Source organism: Neolamprologus multifasciatus, chromosome 23, assembly GCF_963576455.1.
Source record: "Neolamprologus multifasciatus chromosome 23, fNeoMul1.2, whole genome shotgun sequence".
Lineage (NCBI taxonomy): Eukaryota > Metazoa > Chordata > Actinopteri > Cichliformes > Cichlidae > Neolamprologus > Neolamprologus multifasciatus.
In genome coordinates, this window is record NC_140460.1 from 38234071 (window position 1) to 38258991 (window position 24921).

The window sequence follows — 24921 nt, forward strand, 5'->3', positions numbered from 1 at the left end:
TTAACTATTAATCACAGTTTTGCTAAATAAAAGGATCTGGCTTGCATCAGTCACATGATCACATTTAACTAATAATCGCCCTTGATGGCAGAACGCGCTGGTTACGAGCCGGGAACGAGCTCACAAAGAGCACGCGCATTTTTTGCGGTCCGGAGCTGTAGGAGAAACACAAATTAACTCAGAGACACAGACTGATGCGACAAAACCAGTAAGTAGGTGTACAGCGTACACTGTAGTGTATAGCACACAGTAGTATTAGCTTATTATGCACACGTTGGTAAGTTGAAACAAACGAGCGTGCTGTGTGTGCAACAGCGTGACAAACATTACCTGTCCTTTTATTAACTGCACAAGTAGTGCTGGTCATAGCTGCTGGCTACCAGTGTAAGGCTGTCATGGGTCTGTAGCTCTGTCACCGTTTTAGGGAACATATTTAGTTTTAAAGTAAGTTTCCGGGCTTTTCCTGCTTTTCTGGAGGGATTATATTTCACTAAAAAACGATCTAATATGCATGTCCACATAATTATGCATTATTATAATTATAATATATTAAAAAACACACGCTGTATTTTAAAGAACATACATTAAGAAGCAGATTATATACTGCTGGGTTGGGTAGAGTTGAATATGTGGGTTACACCTAATAAAAACTCTGAAAGGTTCTCACTACTGAAAACCAAGCTGTTTCAGGTGAAAAGGAAGCCGTTTAAACTGAATAGGAAGGTGTTTTGGGTGAACAGGACAGTGACCAGTGAGGGCACATTTCAAAATACAGATAACATTACATTAATGTCTGCTCAACAGCCTGCAAGTGAAATATATTAGTCTTAAAAGAGACCAGGACCGTGCAGAGAGGTTTAAAGGGGCGGGTGCTCAAAGTTAAAAAGGGGCACATTGAACCAGGCTGAATAACAACAACACACATTCATCAAGAATCTAATATGGGCAACAAGCCAAAGCAAACGTAGCCGATGTTTTACCTGATGGGTACAATGTTGCTGTAGAGGGGTTGCTGTGGATAGTGCTGGAGGGCAGGGCTGTGTTGATCTGAGACTGTAGACATTAAAAAGTCCATAGGAGAGATGGTAGCTGATTAAACAAGTGTCATGAGATAATAACAAAATGCAAAGATTGGTGACAGCGCTTGGAACCATAAGGCAACAAAAAACTGTGAGAAATAATTTAGGCTCTGCCTGTGAATCACTCTTTGCTTCTCTTCTTCCTTCCATCCCATCATTTCATATATCACTCTCCACTTGCTGTCTATCTGAGAACAAGGCACAACTTGCTATTGCAATAAACTATAATTTAATCATACACACCTAACAACTCTTGCACTTAATGATGACAGAAAAATGTTATAGCACTGCCTTTAGTAGCCTCACACAGCTCCTACTGTTTCCTCCTCATGTCCTTACCAGGCATGTCTGGACAATGTTATATCATGAGTAACATTTTTTTTAAAAATCCATCTAAATAAAACAAACACATGCACGCACACACAGTGACATTTTAGACCTTCTTCAGAATACTGTATATACTATCATGCCATCATGGTGCTGATCCAGAATCCTTACATTATTATTTATTACTAGAGCTACAATAATAAAGCAATGAGGAGGGAGAAGTAATAAATATGAAATAATGTATTTATGATGATTCCATTTGTTTCACTATCCACTCTGTGCAGGGGCAAAGCTTATTACATTTTTAAACTGTAGAGATACAATAATTTTACTGCTGTAAAAACCAAATTTTGTCTTATTTAAAATATAAATCTAATATAATCTGCTTCTTAATGTATGTTCTTTAAAATACAGCGTGTGTTTTTTAATATATTATAATTATAATAATGCATAATTATGTGGACATGCATATTAGATCGTTTTTAGTGAAATATAATCCCTCCAGAAAGGCAGGAAAAGCCCGGAAACTTACTTTAAAACTAAATATGTTCCCTAAAACGGTGACAGAGCTACAGACCCATGACAGCCTTACACAGGTAGCCAGCAGCTATGACCAGCACTACCTGTGCAGTTAATAAAAGGACAGGTAATGTTTGTCATGCTGTTGCACACACAGCACGCTCGTTTGCTTCAACTTACCAACGTGTACTTAATAAGCTAATACTCCTGTGTGCTATAGACTACAGTGTACGCTGTACACCTACTTACTGGTTTTGTCGCATCAGTCTGTGTCTCTGAGTTATGTGATCATGTGACTGATGAATGAAAGTCTTTTTCCATGGCCTCTCCGAACTCCTCCCACACCCGAGTTTTTGCCTCAGCTACTGCCCGAGCCACATTCCGCTTGGCCTGTCGATACCTGTCGGCTGCCTCCGGAGTCCCACAGGCTAACCAAGCCCGATAGGACTCCTTCTTCAGCCTGGTGGCTCCCTTCACCTCTGGTGTCCACCATTTGGTTCGGGGATTACGACCACGGCAGGCACCAACCACCTTGCAGCTGCAGCTCAATGCAGCAGCTTCGGCAATGGAGACGCTGAACATGGTTCATTTGGACTCAATGTCCCCAGTCTCCCTCGGAATGCTGTTGAAGCTCTGCCGGAGGTGTGCGTTGAAGATCTCGCGGACTGGGGCCTCTGCTAGACGTTCCCAGCACACCCTCACTACGCGTTTAGGTGCACCGGGCTGTCCAGCGTCCTCCCCCGCCACCTGATCCAACTCACTACCAGGTGGTGATCATTTGACAGCTCAGTCCCCCTCTTTACCCGAGTGTCCAGAACATATGGTCGCAGGTCTGGGAACAAACCCTCTCGTCCACCGGGAAAAACCCCAACGTACCGGCAGCAAGCCGAGGGGATATTAGAATACCCACCCCAGCCCGCCGCCTCTCACCAGGGGCAACTCCAGACTGAGACAGAGTCCAGCCCCTCTCCAGGAGACTGGTTCCAGAGCCCAAGCCATGCGTAGAGGTGAGCCCGACTATATCTCGCCGGTGCCTCTCAACCTCACGCACTAACTCAGGCTCCTTCCCCACCAGAGAGGTGACACTCCATGTCCCTATCGCCAGTCTTGGCAGCCGGGGGTCAGTCCGCCAGGGCCTCCGCTCCTGGCCGCCACCCGACACACAATGCACCCGACCCCTATAGCGCCTCCTGCGGGTGGTGGGCCTGCGGGAGGATGGGCCCATGTCTCCTCTTCGGGCTGTGCCCGGCCGGGCCCCATGGACTAAGGCCCGGCCACCAGACGCTCGCCCTCGGGCACCCTCCCCAGGCCTGGCTCCAGCATGGAGGTTGGTAACCCTATCCCAGGCAGGGTGAACTGTTCCCTCGATGTTCTCTTCATAAGGGTTTTCTGAAACTCTATAGCGGAGAGATTATAAAGGAATTTTGGAGTTAGCCAAGAGCTTATCCAGCTTATCCTCTTTATAAAATTCTACCGTCAACTTCTACTGTAAACTGTATACTGCAGACTTTATAAAAGAAATGTCTTATTTAAATTAACCATGCTGCAAGCACGTCTGCAGAAACGTGAATTACATTAGATGCAAATTGGTTAGTCACAAATCATATGAGAAAATGAACACATGCACTAAAGGTGTTTCTTTCAAAATAAAAGTCTTCTTAGTCTTCTTACAGAGGATAAAGACATCCATTATGTGACGGCACTGGATACAAGTTACACATTAAAAATCTGCGCACTGGCTGAATGCAGGTTTCTCTAGAGTAACTGTTTTAAGATGGCTATAAAATTCCTTGTTTTCAATACATTTCTACCATATTTGGGTTTAATGAAAATCCTTCAACAATGTAATTATGTAATTAATTATTTCTATTGTCCACTTTCTAGATCAAGAATTTATCTTAAGATAGAGAAACTGAATGGTTTGTTTTTCTTTTTTAAAGTGTATTTGTTTTAACTGAAAAGCCTTCAGTAGCCCCTTTAATTCTAGACACCCGTAGTTGAACATTTGTTATTTGCACTGTAAATAAAACCCACTTGCACCTCCACCATTGTCTGCTATTGGATCCTCCTTTCTCACCCTCCACACGACTGCCGCCCCAGCCGTGACAGTACGATGCGACAGTACGATGCGACCACAAGATGGATTCAGCAGCTTTGTCCGGGGAGAGCGACCTCACACGCGCCCTACGCCTAGTGGACTGGGTAACCCACACCTCCAACGCACGAGCGAAGGTTGTGGGGATAAATGCCATTGAGGCTATTCTGGATGGAAATCCCTATCTCCACCAGGTCAGGGGATTTTCGGACTTAATTCGCAACCTGCCCGGGAGGTGGTGCAAGCTCGGGAATCCACAGGCTTTATCCAGCATCAGCGGACTACGGCCGCCCCGGAACAGTCACGTCAGCTTCTCCTGCCGGAGGTTTTGCCCGGCCCACCGGAGGTTTTGCCCGGCCCATTGGAGCCGTCCGCAGGGAGGAGGCGACGATCGCGCCGTCGGCGCGTCACCCCACAGCCTGATATTAGGACTATAGCACTGCAGGCTGTGGTGAGTGAGAAGGACACTTTTTCTGTTTTGGACTGTGGGACAGTTTATTCAGGGGCTTTGTTTTGTGCAGCAGATGACAAGAAGGACTGTTTGTTGCCTGTTCATTCTCCTGCTCAGCTGTCTTTAGCTCGTTTAGCTGCACAGCCGCAAGCTCGTCTAGCTGCACAGTCGCAAGCTCGTTTTTCTAGTACGTATGTTTTGCAGAGAGACAAACACGTTAAGAAGGCAATCTTCCTCAACAGCTGGCTAGTTTAGAGACTGTTACTTGCTCCAGGGCCTCCCCAGAGGCTGGGTTTCAGCCCCCAGCAGACTCTGGACCCCTGGAGGCTAAGAACCCAGCTGAGGACTGCACCCGGCTGTCGCTGCCTGAGCAGGGTCGGTGCTCCGCGCAGCTGCAGTCTGTTCTGTGCCCGCCAGAGGTCCCCGCACCTGCTGGTTCTGTTCTGCGCCCGCCAGAGGTCCCCGCACCTGCTGGTTCTGTTCCGTCTCTGCCAGAGGTCCCCGCACCTGCTGGTTCTGTCCTGTGTGTGCCAGGGGCCCCAGTGCCCACTGGTTCTGAGACTGTTTTTGCTGGAGGGCCCGAGGAGCCCGTCCAGTTTCCTGCCTCGTCAGCTGGAGGGCCCGAGGAGCCCGTCCAGTTTCCTGCCTCGTCAGCTGGAGGGCCCGAGGAGCCCGTCCAGCCCCAAGACTTGTCAGCTGGAGGTTCAGGAGAACCTAGCCAGCTTCCTGCCTCGTCAGCTGGAGGGCCCGAGGAGCCCGTCCAGCTTCCTGCCTCGTCAGCTGGAGGGCCCGAGGAGCCCGTCCAGCCCCAAGACTCGTCAGCTGGAGGGCCCGAGGAACCCGTCCAGCTTCCTGCCTCGTCAGCTGGAGGGCCTGAGGAGCCCGTCCAGCCACCAGCTGCAGCCTCATCATCCTCGCCGACTGCCGCTCCATCCACGCCGCCGGCAGCAACAGCAGCTTCATCCTCGCCAGCTGTAGCCTCGGAGTCTTCATCCTCGCCAGCTGCAGCCTCCGTGTCTCCACCCATGCCAGCTGCAGCCTCCGTGTCTCCACCCACGCCGTCGCCTGGTCCAGCTTCAGATTCACCCACGCCGTCGCCTGGTCCAGCTTCTGCCTCACCAGCGTCGCCTGGTCCAGCCTCTGCCTCATCAGCTTCTGCCACGTCTGGTCCAGCCTCCGCTTCAGCTTCTGCCTCGTCTGGTCCAACCTCCGCCTCAGCTTCTGCCTCGTCTGGTCCAGCCTCCGCCTCCGCTTCCGCCACGTCTGGTCCAGCCTCCGCCTCCGCTTCCGCCTCGTCTGGTCCAGCCTCCGCCTCCGCTTCCGCCTCGTCTGGTCCAGCCTCCGCCTCCGCTTCCGCATCGTCTGGTCCAGCCTCCGCCTCCGCTTCCGCATCGTCTGGTCCAGCCTCCGCCTCCGCTTCCGCCTCGTCTGGTCCAGCCTCCGCCTCCGCTTCCGCATCGTCTGGTCCAGCCTCCGCCTCCGCTTCCGCCTCGTCTGGTCCAGCCTCCGCCTCCGCTTCCGCCTCGTCTGGTCCAGCCTCCGCCTCCGCTTCCGCATCGTCTGGTCCAGCCTCCGCTTCCGCCTCGTCTGGTCCAGCCTCCGCCTCCGCTTCCGCATCGTCTGGTCCAGCCCCAGCCTCAGCTTCCGTCTCGTCTGGTGCTGCGAAGGCCACGCAGCCTTCAGGTCCCCAACTGCCGCCTCAACATCGTCGGTCATCTGCCAGGCCGCATGTTGGGCATCTTCGCCACCGTGGCCGGCCTCCGGACTTGCTTTCACACCACCGCTGCCGTCCGCACGGTCGGCCCCCAGAACTACTTTCACGCCGCTGTTGCCGTCCGCACGGTCGGCCCCCAGAACTGTTTCCACGCCACTGCCTACTGCGTGGCCGGCCTCCGGACCTGCCCCACTGCCGCTGCCTTTCACGCGGTCGGCCCCCGGAACTGAACTGTTTTGGCCTCCAGCGCTGTTGGCCTCCGGGTCGGCCCCCTGAACTTGTCCGTCTGGGCCTTTTTGGACTCTGTCCCTCCGTCCTGGACCCCCACTGCCAGCCCTGGTCGGGTCGTTTTTTTGTTTTTTTTTGGGGGGGGGGGGGTGTTTTGGCCTGTTTTTGTGTTTCTGTTGGGCTGTCTGGAGCCAGCCCTTGAGGGGGGGGGGGGGGGGGGGGGGGGGGTACTGTCATGGTCCTGGGTCGGTGACCCAGCGCTTTGAGTTGATTATTGTCATTTTTCTAGTTTATTCTGATTTTGTATTTGTTCTTAGGGGTTGAGTTGTGTGTTTCTATCATCCCTACCTGTGTCTCTCCTCTGCGTTCTGTTCCTGTCCCCAGTTGGTTGTGTAAAACAGTCTGTGTGTTTCCTGTTTTACTTTGTAGGTTTGTGTCTCGTTATGTCCATTAGTTCCAGCTGTGTCCCCGCCTGTCTGCGATTACCCGACTACCTTGTGTGTGTGTATATATAGTGGGTGTCGGTCTGTGTTCGTTGTCGCGTCGTCTGTGTTCATTCCTTATGTTTCTCTACGTCTCTCTGTTCTGCCGTCCTCATCTGCTATCTCCGAGTTTCTCCCGCTGACCTTATGTTCCAGGTTTGTTTGTTAGTTTCACCCAGTTTAGGTTTATGTTCTGTCCTGCCCTCACTTCTGTTATTTGCACTGTAAATAAAACCCACTTGCACCTCCACCATTGTCTGCTATTGGATCCTCCTTTCTCACCCTCCACACGACTGCCGCCCCAGCCGTGACACATGCAGTCAAAAAGTTTAACACATGTTTGCATGATCAACACATCTCACACCACATATGTAGAATTTCTGACTTAATAGTTTCATTAAATTAGTTAAGCCGATTACAATAACAGCAAGGTATGTTGCAAACACAGCACAGAGGTGATATGCTCTATGATTAAGTCAATTGTTAAGAATGCAGAGCTTTGACATACCCTTTAATCATAAGATAATGGATCTTTTCACAACCATCGTTTCAGCCCTGCAGCAGATTCGTCTTTAACACAAGTTTCAACAAAGGTAATGTCACAGGCTTGCCAAGCAGACACATCAAATCTGATTTCATTTCACTTTTCTTTCTCATGAGAGGAAAGAAATTTGCTTTTTTAAGCAATTGAAGCCACAAAGAGGCTTTGTGAAGTCACGAATACCCTTAAACTCTATAGCGGAGAGATTATAAAGGAATTTTGGAGTTAGCCAAGAGCTTATCCAGCTTATCCTCTTTATAAAATTCTACCGTCAACTTCTACTGTAAACTGTATACTGCAGACTTTATAAAAGAAATGTCTTATTTAAATTAACCATGCTGCAAGCACGTCTGCAGAAACGTGAATTACATTAGATGCAAATTGGTTAGTCACAAATCATATGAGAAAATGAACACATGCACTAAAGGTGTTTCTTTCAAAATAAAAGTCTTCTTAGTCTTCTTACAGAGGATAAAGACATCCATTATGTGACGGCACTGGATACAGGTTACACATTAAAAATCTGCGCACTGGCTGAATGCAGGTTTCTCTAGAGTAGCTGTTTTAAGATGGCTATAAAATTCCTTGTTTTCAATACATTTCTACCATATTTGGGTTTAATGAAAATCCTTCAACAATGTAATTATATAATTAATTATTTCTATTGTCCACTTTCTAGATCAAGAATTTATCTTAAGATAGAGAAACTGAATGGTTTGTTTTTCTTTTTTAAAGTGTATTTGTTTTAACTGAAAAGCCTTCAGTAGCCCCTTTAAATCTAGACACCCGTAGTTGAACAATAGTATTTTAACAATGTCAGACAATTCTAGTTATTACACAGTTTGAACCCCTGTCCCCTCTATATTATTCTTAAATGTTGTTCTTTCCAAAAAGAGCATGCAGTTTTTTCATTTTACAAAAGAAAACAAAAAGGCGGACAAACCCAAGTTTCGGGTTGATTTATAACACCTAGAGAAAATCCCCTGAGGTGGAGTTAGCCATGTGTTTATGCAACACCTGCCTTTATAATTCTGCCCAATGTTCAGTTTACGCATTCAGCCGCAGACGCTTATATCATTAAGCTGTAAACAGAATCCATTCACCAGGTGAGTATTTTACATTTAAGTAATTTTACTTTAGAATGAACCTTAAAATACCATAAGAATTTAATTCTGAACACTAATTACTGCATATGCATTTTAACATTGGAAACCATCCTAAAGGTGATGCTGTAAAAAGTATCTAAATATCAAAAGAAAAAACGCTGTGTTTTATTTGTTTTTATTTTTGCAGTTTTCTCTCTCTCTGTGTGATAGATAGACTGGTGGTCCGTGCAGAGTGTACCCTGTTTCCCTCCCTCTGACAGCTCAGATAGGCTCCAGTTAGAAAAGCCGTTAAAAAATGGAGGGATAGATGGCTCCAGATCATGTTAGAGGAATGAAGTTTGCATTATTAGAAACAATATCTCTTCAGGTTTTTAATGCTGTGGTTGAACACAGGATGAAGAAGAAGCTCATCATTGATGTGGACACTGGGGTGGATGACGCTATGGCCATCATGGTGGCCCTCGGCAACCCTGATGTGGAGATTTTGGGGATCACCTGCTGCCATGGCAACACACCCCTGGAGAACGTCCTCAAGAACACGCTGCGTGTCCTGAAAGTCTGCAATAGGCTGGATGTAAGTTTTGAGCAGAGTGTGGGAGAGCCTTATACATGGATATGGTGACAGATCTGACTGCATGGCTGCATGCTGGATGACCTGCTATTAAATGCAACCTACAATACAGATTCCAGTGTATCGTGGCTGCTCAAAGCCTCTGCTGGCCCGCAAACAGCATGCGGGTGATTACCACGGGAAAGACGGGCTGGGGGATGTCCCGGATCCAGATGCTCCAGGCTTGGATCTGCTGCAGAAGAAGAAAGCTGTGCAGGCCATGATCAAGCTTGTGAATGACAATGCTGGAGAGGTGAGTGCTCTGTTAAACATGTTGCTAATGTACTGTAAATAAAATTTAAGAGCATCATTTTTCTGTGTATGCATGTATTCTATGCATACCAGAATTATTATAGTTTTTGGATTCTCTTTATTTATTTTAATTTTTGTTTTTAATTCAGTTTAGTTCGGCTTAGTTTCTAGAGTGGATTTGCTCATTTCATTTCAGTTGTTATTAAGTTTTATGTATCTAAAACACAACTCAATGACAACATTGTTTCACTACATGTGCCTTGAATTTAGGATTTTCTGGAAATGGTTTATTTATTTAAAAAAAAAGGTAAACATAAAGGTTTACTCTATGTAAATGATCTATTGAATTTCACTAAAAAAGTAAATTTCTAGATAAAAAAACATTATTTGTAGCGGTTTTGTTCATCCCACAGCTATGTTATAAATAACAAGAGCACTCCAGTCATCAACACAAATTAGTCTTCTGCCTTCAGGTGCTCCTCGTAGCCACTGCCCCCCTCACTAACCTGGCTGTCGCAGTGCAGTTGGACCCTTCCTTGCCAAAAAAGCTGAAGGCGCTCTACATCATGGGGGGAAACATTGAATGTAGGCTTTTATTTACCCTGATGTACTTATTCTCTGATTTATGATTTTTTTTCTATATTAATAATAACAAGAATTGCATTAATAATGTCTGTGTGCAGCCAGAGGTAACACCACAGTGTGTGGAGAGTTTAACTTTGTAGCCGACCCAGAGGCGGCTTACATCGTGTTGGACCGCTACACCTGCCCAACCTACATGGCTACATGGGAGTTCACCTGCAGGAACAGCCTTCCGTGGGTAAGGAAACAGACAAGCTGTACAGCAAGCCGTACGGCTTTACACTAACTGAGATTACATTTAAAATAATATTTGAATATTTGTAATAATGCTGTTTTTGGCTTGACTGATAATTTCACAGTGATTTAAATTTGCACCCTCAATTTTTCCTCCTGTAGTCTTTCTGTGACACCTGGCTTGCCAAATCTACTCAGAAAGCAGACTTCATGAAAAAGATTTCAAGTCTTTCAAGGACGGTAAGAGTGTGCAAATGATATTATTACAATAATTAGAATCCCATCCCCAGAAAGTGACAGACAAATTTATATCTTAATACATTTTTGCAAGAAAATATGTTGCAAGAAGCACTGGATCCCCAGGTGCTGCGAATGATGAGGAATTCCTGTTAAACAATTTTGAAGTTTTTTCACCTTTATTAGATAGGCCATGGGAAAAATGAGACAGAACAGCAGAAAGAGAGTGGGGGAAGACAGGCCAAGAGAGCCTCGGCTCAAACTAAACCGCAGACTGGTATGTGTTCACCAGCTCAGCCCAGTGAGCTAAACTGCCACTCCTCCCAGATTAACTTGTCTAAGCAGGATCTTAGTGCTGTGACACAATAATGCCAGGCTTCAACACACTGTGCTGCCAAAAGTATGTTATGATACTTAGATACATGTCGTTACACATCCTTGTTCTTTAATTTATAATTTGCTGAAAGGGGGGAGAAGCATAATACATAAGAAACAAAAACCGTCGCACTGATAAAATGATTGAATGATTGCAGCTTTTCTCACAGGGAGTGGTGTAATTCTCACATCAGAAAGGTCACTCTCCTGATTCAGGTTGTGGGGGCAGAAGCCTGAACAGAGAAGCATAGATTTTCCTCAACCCCTGCTTCTTTAACAGGGAACGACCATCCCAGTCTTCCAAACCAAACCAATGACCCAGATCTCAATGCAACACTGTAGTGAAGTGTCACAGCATTGAGAAAATCAGGGCACCCCAGGTGCACTGACATCAAGCAGTCACCTCACCCCAAATGATAGGCGAGTCATCCTGCGTCCACAAGATTGGGGAGTTACAGTATATTTCCATTTTTAAGAAGGATAGTTCGTCAGCTTTATTGCTCTGGACATTTTCTGTTTACTCGTTTTATCTATTTGTTGTTAGATGTTTAACACGACCTCCACTGGTTTCTTCTTTCTGGCGCAAAGTGGGCGATAAACAAACAAGATAGACAGGACCTGCGTCAGAAAAGCCAATCATCTTATTATTGATCAGTTTCATGATTGAAGTAGAAACAGGAGAGGGAGGGGGAGAGAAGAAGAGGCAGCTGTGAAGCAAAAACACAGAATAAATCCAGCTTTGTGTCTTTTTCATTGTAGCTGAAGTACAGGACAAGCTGTATTCTTTTTCACCTCAATACGAAACGCGTAATATTTTCTCCGAGACGATTCCGGTTTTTAGGGGACGGTTGGCAACTCTAATAATTAACCTTATGAACAAAATAAAGTTCAACATCAGTAACATCATAGCACCACCCAGCTGTATAGAAACTCCATCATGCTAGCTAGTACCCAGTACAAAAAAGTCAGCATAACTAAAATAAACTCCACCTAAACTTGGTTTATATCTGACCCAGATAGACTGCAGGTCATAACTTCTTACCTGAAGTTCAGTTCACCTGACACTCGGACCGGCGGCCACCTCGGGTCTCTGCTCCTCCTGCCTCCCCTTTCTCTCATCCACCTGCTGGCCTCCACCACTTGCTAATGTTACTGAATCTGTTGAAGCTCCACGATAGCCACCGGAAGAAGTAACGAATAACGACCCTATCTAAATCCCAGTAACGGTTAACGCGTTCCTGATTTTGGCATAATAACTAGTTACCGTGCTCGTTACCACAATAATAACGTAGTTACTGTAACGCGTTACTTAATAACGTGTTAGTCCCAACTAGGGATGGGTATTTTTAACGATTCGATTCTTTATCGATTCTCTTATAGATTCTTATTTTTAAAAAAGGAGAACACTAAGGTCGATTAGCTGAGAACTTTGTTTTATATCGTCTTTTTGAACAAGATAGAAATTTAGGAGTAACATGGCCTTACAAACCCAACAGTGAGATCTTAAGAGATCCACAGCCTACGGCTCACAGGGTGTCACAGGGTTCCCAGGAAAAAAAATTGTAAATGTAAAATAATAAAATAAATATTCTTCTGTAGCAATAACAAAGTATAACATAAATTATTCTGTAGCAATTACACAAGAATATCCAGTAATGTCCCTGCCTACAATTAAACACATTCACTTACCGAAAATCGGGGGCATCTGCTGTGGCAAATGGGTGCAAGCCTTTGACCACAAACTTAGTCACTGCTCGGTGACATTCGTCTATCCTGGCCTGAAAGGAGACGCTACCGGTAGACTGCAGCGAGAACTGCCAGCATCTGAGCCAGACTCTGTCTGTCTCTCTCATCATGGTCACCTAAATGCACAATAATGGCAGGTTTTGTAATAAGGCAGATCGCGCTAACATAATATGCACTGGTAGTTGATTATTTACCTGCCGCATTAACGGGAGAGGACGTGCAAACGTCACCGCTGCTGCTGGGTTGAGATTCACGAGTCCGGAGCAGAATTAAAAACACGACATTCATTTAAGGTCATCGCGTGTTTTCTGAGCAAATGCTTTTGCATATTCGTAGTGTTTCCTCCCTTAAATGAAATATCTACTTTGCAAATATTGCAAGTTGCCCTGTTGTCATCCGTTCTCGTAAAGTATGACCAAACTTTTGAGCGTTAGGCGCCATTAGTGATGGGTCGTTCGCGAACGAAATGGCTCTTATAGCCGACTCTTTGAAGTGAACGACGCCAGCCGGCTCCTTATTGGGAGCCGTGAGGGTTTTTTTTTTCTCTCACCCTCTCTCTCGCCCTTTTTTCCGCTAAACTCCGCATGCGCGGCCTGTACTTTGCGCTGGGCAGAGGGGGGAGGGGCGTTAGTTACACTTGCAGTAGCACAGGAACAGAGCCAGAGAGAAAGAGCGAGGGACAACAACATCACATTAGAAAGGTATAGTAATCATCCACTTTTCAGTTGCAGATGATAAAGGATTCAGAAATCATGCAGGCCCATATGACAGAGAATGTGCATCTTCTTTTTGTTTTAATATTTAAATTTATATTTAATTGTGTTGTGGTTTGCAGTGTTTTGTGTTGTTTCACGTTAAATTTGTTTAAAAGGAAAAAGCTGAAAATTTAAATAGTTAAAAGTTTAAAATATAAATAGTTGTTTTTTGTATTATATGATTTATTTATTACATTTTATGTGGAGTGAATAAATAAAAGTATATTTACAGTGGCCCTTAGAGACAAAGCACGTACAAACTCCAACACACGTACAAACTCCTAAGCATGTACAAACTCCAAAACGCGTAAAAACTCAGACGCACTTACAAACCCCGAAGCATGTACAAACTCCAAAACACGTAAAAACTCAGAAGCACGTACAAACTCCAAAACACGTAAAAACTCAGAAGCACGTACAAAACACAACAGAAGTGCTCCAGGATGCTAGGGTGCAGTGTTGAGCTTTTGTTACCTAGTGGCTACACAAGCCAGGAAGTATCAACAACCGGATTTGGTGTGTGGTAGTAAGAGGTAAATGAATTTTTTTTAAATTATTTGAATATATATGAGTGCTTGTCTATAAATACACAAACAATACACACATGCTTTCTATTGTGTAATTTAAGTGATCTGGGTAGCTCTGTTTTGGAAGTTCAGTTAACATTAGAAATGTGTTTTGGAGTTTGTACGTGCTTTTTGGAGTTTGTATATGCTTTAGAGTTTGTACGTGATTTGTCTCTAGGGGCCATATATAAACATATAAATAAAAACTTTTTTACATTAGTAATTCCTTTTATGCATAATTTTATATTATTGTTAATGATTAAATAATTAAAGCAACAAAACAACCTGAAGAGCCGGTTCGGAGCCGAAAGAGCCGGCTCTTTTTAGTGAGGCGAGCCGAAAGAGCCGGCTCTCTAAAAAGAGCCGGAAATCCCATCACTAGGCGCCATGTTTCCTGCCAAGTAAATGACGCTCCGCAACGTGGTGACGTCATTCGGGGCGACTGGAATCGATAAGGGAATCGTTTGCAAAAATGCCAAACAATTCCAAGGAATTGAAACTGTTTGAACCGGTTCTCAACAAGAACCTGGTTTCGATACCCATCCCTATTCCCTACACTGATAATCACAAAATGTCTAAATACCTCTGATGTACTGATTTGACAGAAAGCCCAATCAGCTGACTATAAGAAGGAGATTACTGCAGGAACTGGTTTCAATTCCTGTGACGTCTATGCCTTAGCTGCTGCCATCGATGATACATTGATAACTGAGAGCGAAGAGGTAAGCAACTCCTGATTTTTATCAGGTTAGGTAAAATTTCAAGTATTGTTTAACAGTTTCTTGTGTTTCTCCTTCAGGTTGCAGTGGCAGTGGAGTTGGAGGGGACCTACACCCGAGGCATGATGTTGGTGGACTACATCCAGAAGCTGAAGAAAGACCATAAGGCCATCATCATGAAGAAAGTTGACTTGGAAAAGTTAAAGCAAATGTTGATCAATGCACTCAAATAGAATGTTTCTATGCATGCTGAATGCGTGAGTTTGGTTCATAACAAGAAATAAAAAAATGATTTTTTTTCTCTTTGAAAAAGAGCACACCCAGTTGCTGGTGCCTAAAAGCTGCTGGGAATTGATTTTCCAGGTCGCTCACTATAACCCCACAGTGAATAATGGTCCAATTTTCATGGCCAAGCATGTGAGCTTATGTGTCTGTGGTGTCAGCTGGCGAACCAGCCAGCCATTCCAAAAGTGCCTTTATGCCTATTGCTGTTAACCCTTTAAGACCTACCATAGAACCAAGTCCGATAGAGCTTATATTATATGTTTACATGCTGTGGAGCCATTTTTGGGAGCATTTCAAGTTGCTATACATCAATACAACCATTAAAGCCTATATTTTAATAATATGCATGCATTAAGTGCATAGTAATTATATAAATTGCAAAAAAGTGCAATAAACTACAAAAAAATTGAAAATCGTTTTTGTTTTTTAACATATATGTCTAGTTAGAGAAATTTAAGAGGCTTATCCCTCAAAACTGTAAATACAAAAAAGTTGCACAAAATAGTTTCCCACCACAGGAAATTTATTTTGAGTGTCTTCATAGTTTTATTTTTGAAATACACCAATTTTTATACACTGCAGGAAAAACAAAAATAAATATTATAATGCAAATTTGCAAAAAAGCAGCATATGCATTAAAATAAACTATTTCCAGCAGTGCAATATGAGTCCTAAGCATCCCAGAAACCACACAGAAAGTCATAAAGTCAAACATAACTTTTAAAAACACCAGTATAGGCTCATGAGGCTATATGGTAAAAAACTACATTTCAGCGAAAATGACGTCACTTCCGGTTTCGGGCAGGTCATGGCGGACATGCGATAGTTCGCGCTGATGGACGTAGGAAGTGTTATGAACAGCTGATCGGATCGGCAAAGCGTGTTTCTGGAATATTATGTTTTTGTTGGTGCAAGTGCTTTTTATGCAGTTTTTGCAAAGTTATATGTGGAAGGAAACTGTGACCGAGGACAAGCTGATGGCATAAGATGTAAGTACAACTCCTCCGGTTTCATATGTAAAAAAAAATTATTGTGCTAGCTCACGTGGTTGCAGAGCTACCGGGATTTAAAAGTAGTTATGCAAAACAGAGCGTGCCCGCTCCGACCGGCTTTAAAGGGTTAATGGAGGTCCCGTTTGAGTTCACTGACATGGACCTCATCGGGCCATTTTATCAGAGTGCACGAGGATATCACTTTGCGCCTTGAGGCGACTTTTGTTGTGATTTGGCGCTATATAAATAAAATTGAATTGAATTGAATTGAATTATTTTTTCTAGTCGATTATGCGGCATATTATGCAGATATCCAGAGGCAGTGCTGCTGCGCACCATTTCTGCAAAGAGTGCGGCGCAGGCACTGTTCAGGTCATCTCCCACATCAGCATCCTGAAAAGATATACTGACTGACCAGGGAACTTTATTCATGTCCCACACACTGAAAGAGCTATACAAATTACTGGGCATTAATCTGTTCAGACCAGCATCTACCACCTTGAGATTGATGGATTGGTGGAGCGGCTGAATAAGACTTTAAAGTCCAGTCCTCTACTCATGAGGATGAACGCAATTGGGATCTCTGGTTAGGCCCTCTGTTGTTTGCAGTGTAGGAGGTGCCCCATGCCTCCACGGAATTTTCTCACTTTGAGTTGTTGTTCGGCAGGAAGCCACGAGGCTTGTTGGACTTGAATAAAGAAAACTGGGAGGAAGGTCTGAGCCCACCTAATAATTAGATTCAATAGGTTCTGGGCCTGAGAGCAAAGCTGCACATGTTGGGGAGGTAATCACGAGAGAATATGCACCAGGCCCAGGAATGACAGCAGCACAACATAGGCAATTTTCACCGGAAGATGCTTGTATTGCTCCCTTTTTTTCAGCGCAAAGTTACTTGCAAAGTGGCAAGAACCCTTCATGGTCACAGGGCGAGTGGGTGGGTACGGTCGGACAGGGGAGGAGCCACCCAAATATATCACCTTAACCTTCTTAGAGCTTGGAAAGAGGCTAAAACCAATTCTCTGGTGAGTCTGGTTAAGGAGATGAGTGGGGGGTAGAGGCGCCAAATTCAACCATTCCCACCTTCCTCCCCACCTGGGCGGAGCATGTGCGGTCCTGGATTACCTTTGGCCAATGAAATCTGATGTGTTTTCAAAGTGTTTCTTTTATTTCTTTTAATCGCTCTATATCTAAATATCGACCTCATTATACGAGAAAAAAAACTTTTCTCTAAAAAGAGCATGGCAGCATAGCTTACGTTTCTTCTTGAACAATGTGCTTTGCACAGATGAAACCAGATTGGAGACGTTTGGCCATTATGAGTCAAATAAAAAACAATCCAAACATATCAGCACAAATAACTCATGTCAACAGTCAAGAATGGTGGTAGAGGGGTAATGACCTTCGCATATTTTCTAGCCACAGGACCTGAATATCTTGCAGTCGGTGAGTTAAACATTATTCTAGAGTCAAGACACAAGTTTCTATAAAGTTTTAATTACAATTTAAGCACTCTACACCGCAGAGGTTATGAAGGAATTCCCACCTCCCACTGGGCAGAGTTAGCCAAAAGCTAATGCAGCCTCTCTCTAAGTAATTCTATCCAGTCTTCAGATCACAGCATTCAGCTGCAGTGGCTCATATCAGTAAGCTGTAAACATCTGTCAGAATCCATTCACCAGGTGAGCATTATACATTTTATTGTTACTTCAGGTCATCTTAGAGTCTGCTCTCCCCCGATGGTCACTTCTCATTTCCATGAGTGGCTTCACTTGCCTACCAGCACATCCAGCGATTTAGCTGGACTTGTGCTGCAGCGATTGTGAGACTGCAGCTGCTGAGAGTCCACTACTGCTGAACCTTTGGATGGCCGACAAAACAAATCTTCCAATGTTTTCAGCTAAATTGCTGGACGGGCTGGTAGGCAAGAAGTGAAGCTGCTCATGGCGGTGAGAAGTGACCATCAGGAGAGAGCAGACACAATCTGACCACTACCAGCACACTTTTGCACCGGAGATTTTCGTAAAGCTTTCATTTTGGTATTTCCGTTGATCTGTACAATTAATTTGCATGTTAGCTAAATATTTAGTTTCCTTTAACATTTAGATTTAACATTTAACATTTAGAATCAAATATAACATTTAGATTTAACATTTAAAATTGTGTTTTAAATATGAAAAGTTACAAACATTTTACTAAATTGTGTAAAAAATGACTCGAAAAAACATGTTTTTGTAAGGTTTTGAGCTAAATGTGGAAAAATGTTTCACTTTACAAACGGCACCCCATACACCTGTGCCATATTCATGCTGTCTAATCAGAACCTTGACAAGCCACACCTGTGATGTGGCATGGATGTTCATGGCAAACAAGAAGTTCTCACTAACACAGATTAAGAGATTTGTGAACAATATTTGATAGTAATGGGTCCTTTGTGTATGTAGAAAATGTTTCAGATCTTCATGAAAAATGGGAGCAAAAACAAAAGTGTTGCATTTATATTTTTGTTCAGTGTAATATAACTACACATCATGGTGTGAGATTAATTTTCCGTAGAGGCTGAATAAACTCAGTAAGCCAAACTCAACACTACTCTCTATTAATTTTCTCTCTTTATAAAATACCAGAGGCAAGATTAGATGTTATAATTAGGTGATGAAAATGTGAAACAGACATAGCGGTAAAATATTAGCATTGTAACTATTTACTTAACATTTGCGAAAACTATGTTTTGTAAAATTTCAATACCTGTAAGGTTGTGTGTTTTTTTTAAGTGCTATTACCTTTTCGCATGTAGTTTAATTCATCTACAGTTTTTCAGTTTTTTCATGAGAGATTACCTAGTCAATCCAGCTCAGGTAAATGGACTGGGGGGTTTTCTACTGTACTTGAGAACTCGTAGCAATTTATACAACATGGCTCATTCACCTATTCACACACAAAAACAGTAAAGTGGAAAAATGTTGACTGGTCCTGATGTTTGCAGTGATATTCAGATGGTAGGGTCAGATTTAGGTGTAAACAACATAAAAGTGTGGATCAACTGCGAATATGGACTAAAATGTATCATACTGTTGTTGGTATAATGGTGTGAAACAATTTCAACACTTTGGGCTCCTTGATACCAACTGAGCTTCATTTGAATGCTGCAACCTACCTGGGTACTGTCGCTGACCACATCCATCCCTTCAGCACTACAGTGTACTCATTTTCTGATTGCTACTTCTAACGGGATGACAAATAATGTTTGGGGTTTTTTTTTATCTTTTGTGTGAAACATTGCTTAAAGAATTTAAAACACACGACTTTAGAACGACTCTTTTATTTTGAAAAAGAAATATTTTTAAGTCACTTGAAGCTCTGGCTGAAACACAGTCACCTCCAGTTCCATGTATTTTTCTTGAACTCCTTTTTATAAATTAGAGTGGTTTATTATGCATGCAATACCGCATTAGCCGCTTAGATTTTCTTCTTCCACAGAAAAAAAAACAGAGAGAAACACAAAAATCCGCTAAAAGTCCAGATGAAGCTGCTTGGAAAAGGGTGTTTGGAGAAGCCACAGCATGAAGCGATGTACACAGTTTGCGGTTGCATAGTACAGTACATGAAGTTCCTCATTTTAAAACAGCATGCCGTCTTGTATTGCACATTACTGAAACTTTGTATACTGGACCTTGCTGTTGTCCCACACGGGTTGACTTCGTCTTATTTCAGCACATGTATACAGCAAATCGCATCTCAAAGACATTATGTACATTTATCTCTTATAAAAATAATTGACAGCAAATATTCATGTGTTATTTTTCTACTGGAATAAATGTTTATTCTTTTACTTTCTCGCTCTTTTTTGTGTTTTATATTATACCAAAGAAAATCTTCTCTACACCTGTGTTTTGTGGTCACCTGGAGATTTAGTCAGAGAAAAAAAAAATCAATCAAAGATGAATTTTGCTTGCAGAGAAACTTTTGCTGACACATAAAGTCAGAAGGAACAAAGAAAAGCAGGTCTGGAGGTCTGTGAGTGAAAGTGGCATTGTTTCATTCTTACATTTCTCTTAATAAAGAGAGCAATGGTGGGACGCTGGTCAGGAAATCCCTTCTGATTGTCTCAAGCAGCCCAGCTCAGCATTGGTTGGTTTGATTTTGAATGGTAAATGTCTCGCTGTTCAATCAACCAATGGATTTTATGCTATGGGGCACAATGAGACAGATAAGCTGCTTGTAAACAGTAGTTTTATGCACTCTTTTCCCATTTGGATAACATGGAAATAACCAGGAAACAAAGGCAAACAAACAATCTGTGCCTTTATCCCAGATTCACATTGTAGGAACAGCTGCTCAATAACCACTGTAGTTTTTGCTTACTCATTTGTGCTATTCAATTTGTTTCATAAATTATTTATTTCTGCACTTTTATCCAGATCTATGCAAAGTGATCCACTGCACCTTCTTTTACATTTAAATCCATTTATAAGAGCTGCTTAAAATCAGGGAAAGTCAAATTATGTCACGTCAGCCTCCTTTTCTAAAAAAAAACCTCCAAATGATCTAATCAGGCCTCCCAACAGCTCAAAACTGTTTCAGGCTGTAGAACTGTTGGGGACTGTTAAATATCTCTTGTATGTGTCGTGGTTCATGTCTAGATTTTGAATATTCAAATAAAGAATAAAGATGCTACAGTTTGAAGAAGTTCCTCCTGACCGGCTGAAGTGCATATCATCAAGATTTAGTAAAGCTAATGTCCTATGTTGGACAACTCTGCACCTCACAAGCAACCAAAGATTTTCAGTGCTAATTTTCTTTTACAGCTTCAACACAGACTTTATTAGGCCTGCTCATGCTGCCACCTAGTGGCTGCAGCATGCTTATCCTTTTTTGTGCTGTAGCTACATCACCATCTGATGTCATTTAAAAGAACACCATACCAGAATCAAATTTGAAAAATCGTGTGAACAAATTGTACTTATTCGTAATTGAACATGTTTAACTAAACAAAAAAAAAATAATAATATAATAAAAATCAGCCTAAAAACAGCTCCCACTTCCTATTAAACGTTTATGAGAACACTCTGTATAGATCTCGGACAAAACAATAATAGTAATTTGCTATTTATAAGGCACCAATCTAATTTGGTGCTGCAGCAGTCAGTACTGTACATCGTTTTTGTCATAAGGGAAATAACATTTAGAATAGATGTATTTGTTTAACATGCCAAAGAAAACTCTTTTGACACACATTCTAATTCTTACTGTACATATGGTAATTTTCCTAAAAATCACATTTCTCCAGGTGTGCCAAGCTCAAATTTTGCCATGATTGGGACCAAACTAAGCTTATTAAAAAATAAATAGATTTTTAAAGCAAACTAGTTAAAAGTAACTGCACTGTGTTATTACAGTAGATTGTTATTACTCCGTTTTTCAGTGTTACTGATTGATTTATTTTCTTGGGGGAATAAATACTTTATATTTAATGCTTTAATTCATTTCTCAGTAAACATGGTTTAAATTTAGTATTTAATTACATGGCACGTTTGGTCCTCCATACAGTGAAAGAAAACATTTGAATCCTTGTGATGTAGCCGTGTCACTCACTTCCTGTATGTATCATATCGCATACAGGAAGTTGTGAGGTACACTGCAAAAACAGGCATTTAGGTTGTTCTTTGTGTTTTTGGTCCTGGAGAAATATGGAAGCCAAAAAACTGTCAAATTTACAATAGTTTTTATCGAAAGAGCACAAATTTCCAAGATAATAAAGAATGTTCCAGCAGTTTTTCTTGTCAACATGACGACTTACTCATCTTATTATCTTCTGATAACACGCAACGTGATTCCTTACTTTATCCTCGTGACTTTCTCTTATTTGCATAAACTATAATAGGACACTTGAATGTTACCTAATATACCTTTTAAAGTACTTTGTTTTAATAGAAAACCTTAAAGTTGGTCCAATGGTACCATTTATTATCTGGAAATAGTAAGATGATTAAGTCAGAATCACAAGATAATACTATCTCTTAAAAGAATGGGATATGTACAGCAAATTCTGTTAACAAAACTTAAGATCATCATTAGCAAACACAGCAGCTCTCATGCTCCATACAAAGCACCATGTGGGCAAACTGCCCTTTTCTGTGAGGGTTCAGCCTGTGTCGGTTGTTTCAGTGCACTTTCTAATATATAACAAATTTCTGGTCTAACAGAAACTTATCAGTGAGATGGCTTCACTTTTATACCATGCAGGCCACTTTAACATTTTCTAAATTATCAAAATATTTGCTTGTGTCGTTTCAGTGTACTGAATGAGCGATTACCCTCAAGGATCCAGAGATATCATTCGTCTGCAGTTTGGGACATTTTCTTTTCTTTTTTTTTCTATTTTTGGAGAAACGTGCCTCATACTTGTACAAACACCAACTTGATTACAGTGGGCTTTTTTTTTTTTTTTTGACCTTTGGAGGGAACATGCTCTGCAGTCAGGAAAACATGCCAGCTACACAGGGAACGAACATGGTGCAACCAATCCTGCCGTGTAACATTTATATCATTTCAACCCCTTAAAGCCAACAAAAGGAACTTTGACAGAGATTAACCAGTGACTTGACTTAATGCTAACCGACATCCATATGTGTGTTTTACCTCTACGTAACTGTGATTTTACTGCTAACAAATGCAAAATAACCTGTAGCTTCAGCAGCAGATGGAACTTCACGTCAAACAAGCAAACAAACAGAAGAAAAACAAGACGCTGGCAGGGGCGAAAATGTCAAGACAGAACATCCCAGCCAGCTAAAGAGGCTCCTCCTGCATTGGTTTTAATGCCAGTCCATATTTCAACAGTATCAACTGCATCTCAAGTAGAATTTTGCTATTGTAATCCACTACAATATCACACAGTCTCGGCTATTGCCTTGTCTAACTCTCTAAGTGCAGTAGAGCAGTATTGCCTTCCTCTACAGTGTAACAGAGGTCTGATCCCAGCACCATCAGAGTCTGTTCTGCTTATGACGGTCAGGGTCTTCACCCAAATAAAATCCTGAAGCTATGCTACACAAAAGCTGGCCTTGCTCAAAGTGACTTTCAAATAGCAAAATAGTTTGGGAATGTGAAGCACCAGTTTTCAAAACTAGCAGCCAGATATCATCTGCATATCCAACCCACAAACCCACCACCGAGCGCCTATCCACAATGAGGTGAAAATTGGACCTCCATATCTACACCTCATCATGGGAGAATCCAGAGTAAAATATCAGTGAAGTGGATGCGGAGGTTGATCAACTACAAGCATGCAATAAGCTAAATGAAGAGAGGATTTATACATGGCCCAGGATAGGGGACAGCAGCCTTTCAGCAGTTTGTGTGCAGAGGGCTTCCATCTGACCTGGTGTGACGCTTCAGGCACTCAGAAGCCCATACAGTACATCATCACCATCTGACTACTATCCATAATTAGACTGTTGACACCGGCAACAAGCACTGTGTTGCACATCTGCTGAGCATTATGTTAGTAAAATCCCAAAAAGGTCCCAGAAACTTAAAGAAATTTTACAAGTTTTTTTAATGTTGGCCTGAACCTCCTCACTACTCACACTGTTGACTGATGGGGGTTTGCCCTGACAGCTTGATTAAAAAGAAAATACCTGAATGTGATTCTTTTTTACTTTGAAAGAGGAAAAATAGCCAAGTAGATCAAAAAGAAAGGGGGGGAAAAAAGGTACAATTTGGGACCATCTTGGCTCTATTGCAGCGTTTATTTTGGGTGGAATTTTGGGCCGTGTGGGCCACTGTGGCGAGACGAGTGTTTTCAGAGCCGGTGCCGGGAGTCATGGCTATAGCTGCCCGGTGAGCTGCGATTGCGATGTGGCTTGTATGCATCCTGATAGGGATCCTGGTAGTCCTGGTAGGCGTCCTGTTGCTCTCGGCTATGCTGGGAGCCAGAGGACATGCGGTTGCGTCCCTTATGTGCCCGCTCGTTGTGGTAGTTTTCATCTGACGTCATCAGGTTGCGACGTTCATTTGGGGTCGAGTGGTCTCCTGTGTGGTTGCTCTGTCGCATTCTTTGGCTCTGCTAATCACACGAACATACCAAGGACATAGATAAGGCTCAGGAGGAAAGGAAGAGACCTAATAACCAACACGTTCTCACTCCCAAAGCGTAACATTTTACGCTAGGTGACAAATCGTCAACATATTACCCACCACGTTCCTGAATGACGACCTCGGAAAAATGAGGAAATATGAGAACCGTATGGACTCAATCTACACATGTTCGCTCTTTTTCTTCAAATCGCTTAGAAACACGCTATTTAACATCATTACAGTCATGGTTAAGGTCAGGAAAAAGGTTATGGTTAGGGCTAGGGATAAGGTTAGGTTTAGGGCTGAAATACAGGGCTGGAACGTCTATTACCGAGGGAGCGTCATTGCACTGGATTTCAGCCACGTACCATAAGAACGCCGAAGGTCTCCTTTCGCGTTCCACAGGAACGCCGCGGGACGTGACAAAACGTCGGCATGTTACGCCTCGGGAGTGAGAACGGGCTCTAATAACACAGTATCCACACAAATGCACACATGTGTTTGCTTTCAATTTCTAATGGGGAGTTATCAGTGGGTGTAGATTTCACTGCCTGCAGCAAATAGGATTATGACTTGCTTAGCATGGACATCGTGAAAATCTGTTCAAAAAGAGGAGGAGCCAGAGATAGAATTTAGGTTGAATCAAATATGCACTGTCAGATTTGCGCGGTTAGGCGAACAGATGACAGTAATAACATGCAAACACATGGCAAAGCAAAAAAGTTTGACCAACTGTATTAATGTAACGACACACTTGTGTAGGTTTAACTTTCTCTGATATGTGGGACTGTGCTGAGTTGCTGATGACGCAGGGAGAAGAAAGATCACAGCGACAATGACAGTAAGTATAGTGTAAAAATACTTAGACAAGTTTTGCATTTTGATAAACATGCTTATCCTTGTCTCTTACTGTCCACACTGAGGCTACGTCCACACGTACACAGGTA

General features: G+C 42.8%; 2 protein-coding genes and 1 long non-coding RNA gene across 6 annotated transcripts in view; 1 reads left to right on the forward strand and 2 right to left on the reverse strand.

The window, feature by feature from the left end:
- Nucleotides 1–7070: 7070 nt before the first annotated feature.
- Nucleotides 7071–13013, reverse strand: LOC146492152 (uncharacterized). Its single transcript, XR_014872358.1, has 2 exons — nt 12773–13013; nt 7071–12694 (listed from the first exon to the last, which is right to left on the reverse strand). It is a non-coding gene; the product is annotated as an uncharacterized LOC146492152 (long non-coding RNA).
- LOC146492153 (inosine-uridine preferring nucleoside hydrolase-like) lies at nt 8430–14872 on the forward strand. 2 transcript variants are annotated; one of them, XM_085151326.1, is made up of 8 exons: nt 8430–8542; nt 8936–9116; nt 9226–9405; nt 9878–9989; nt 10088–10224; nt 10383–10460; nt 14505–14621; nt 14699–14872. In XM_085151326.1, the coding sequence occupies exons 1-8, from the start codon at nt 8475–8477 to the stop codon at nt 14849–14851; spliced, it is 1026 nt and encodes a 341-aa protein (XP_085007452.1). In that variant the 5' UTR covers nt 8430–8474; the 3' UTR covers nt 14852–14872. The 2 variants fall into 2 exon arrangements, with proteins under 2 accessions (XP_085007452.1, XP_085007451.1); XM_085151325.1 differs by lacking the exon at nt 8430–8542 and having other exon boundaries at nt 8618–9116.
- Nucleotides 14873–19198: 4326 nt separating this feature from the next.
- Nucleotides 19199–24921, reverse strand: part of LOC146492154 (voltage-dependent L-type calcium channel subunit beta-4-like) — a 30046-nt gene continuing 24323 nt past the window's right edge. For all 3 annotated transcript variants that reach the window (XM_085151321.1, XM_085151323.1, XM_085151324.1), the window contains one exon: nt 19199–23963. In XM_085151321.1, coding sequence (XP_085007447.1) covers nt 23700–23963 — 264 coding nt within the window. In that variant the 3' untranslated portion in view covers nt 19199–23699. The remainder of the gene's footprint in view (nt 23964–24921) is intronic.

What these genes read in the sequence shown, in the direction of transcription:
- LOC146492153 (XM_085151325.1), top strand. Translation starts at nt 8,850, where the DNA reads ATGGCTCCAGATCATGTTAGAGGAATGAAGTTTGCATTATTAGAAACA. An exon ending in TTTCAAGTCTTTCAAGGACG is followed by an intron (nt 10,461 to 14,504) that starts GTAAGAGTGTGC and finishes CTGATTTGACAG; the next exon opens with AAAGCCCAATCAGCTGACTA. An exon ending in TGATAACTGAGAGCGAAGAG is followed by an intron (nt 14,622 to 14,698) that starts GTAAGCAACTCC and finishes TTTCTCCTTCAG; the next exon opens with GTTGCAGTGGCAGTGGAGTT.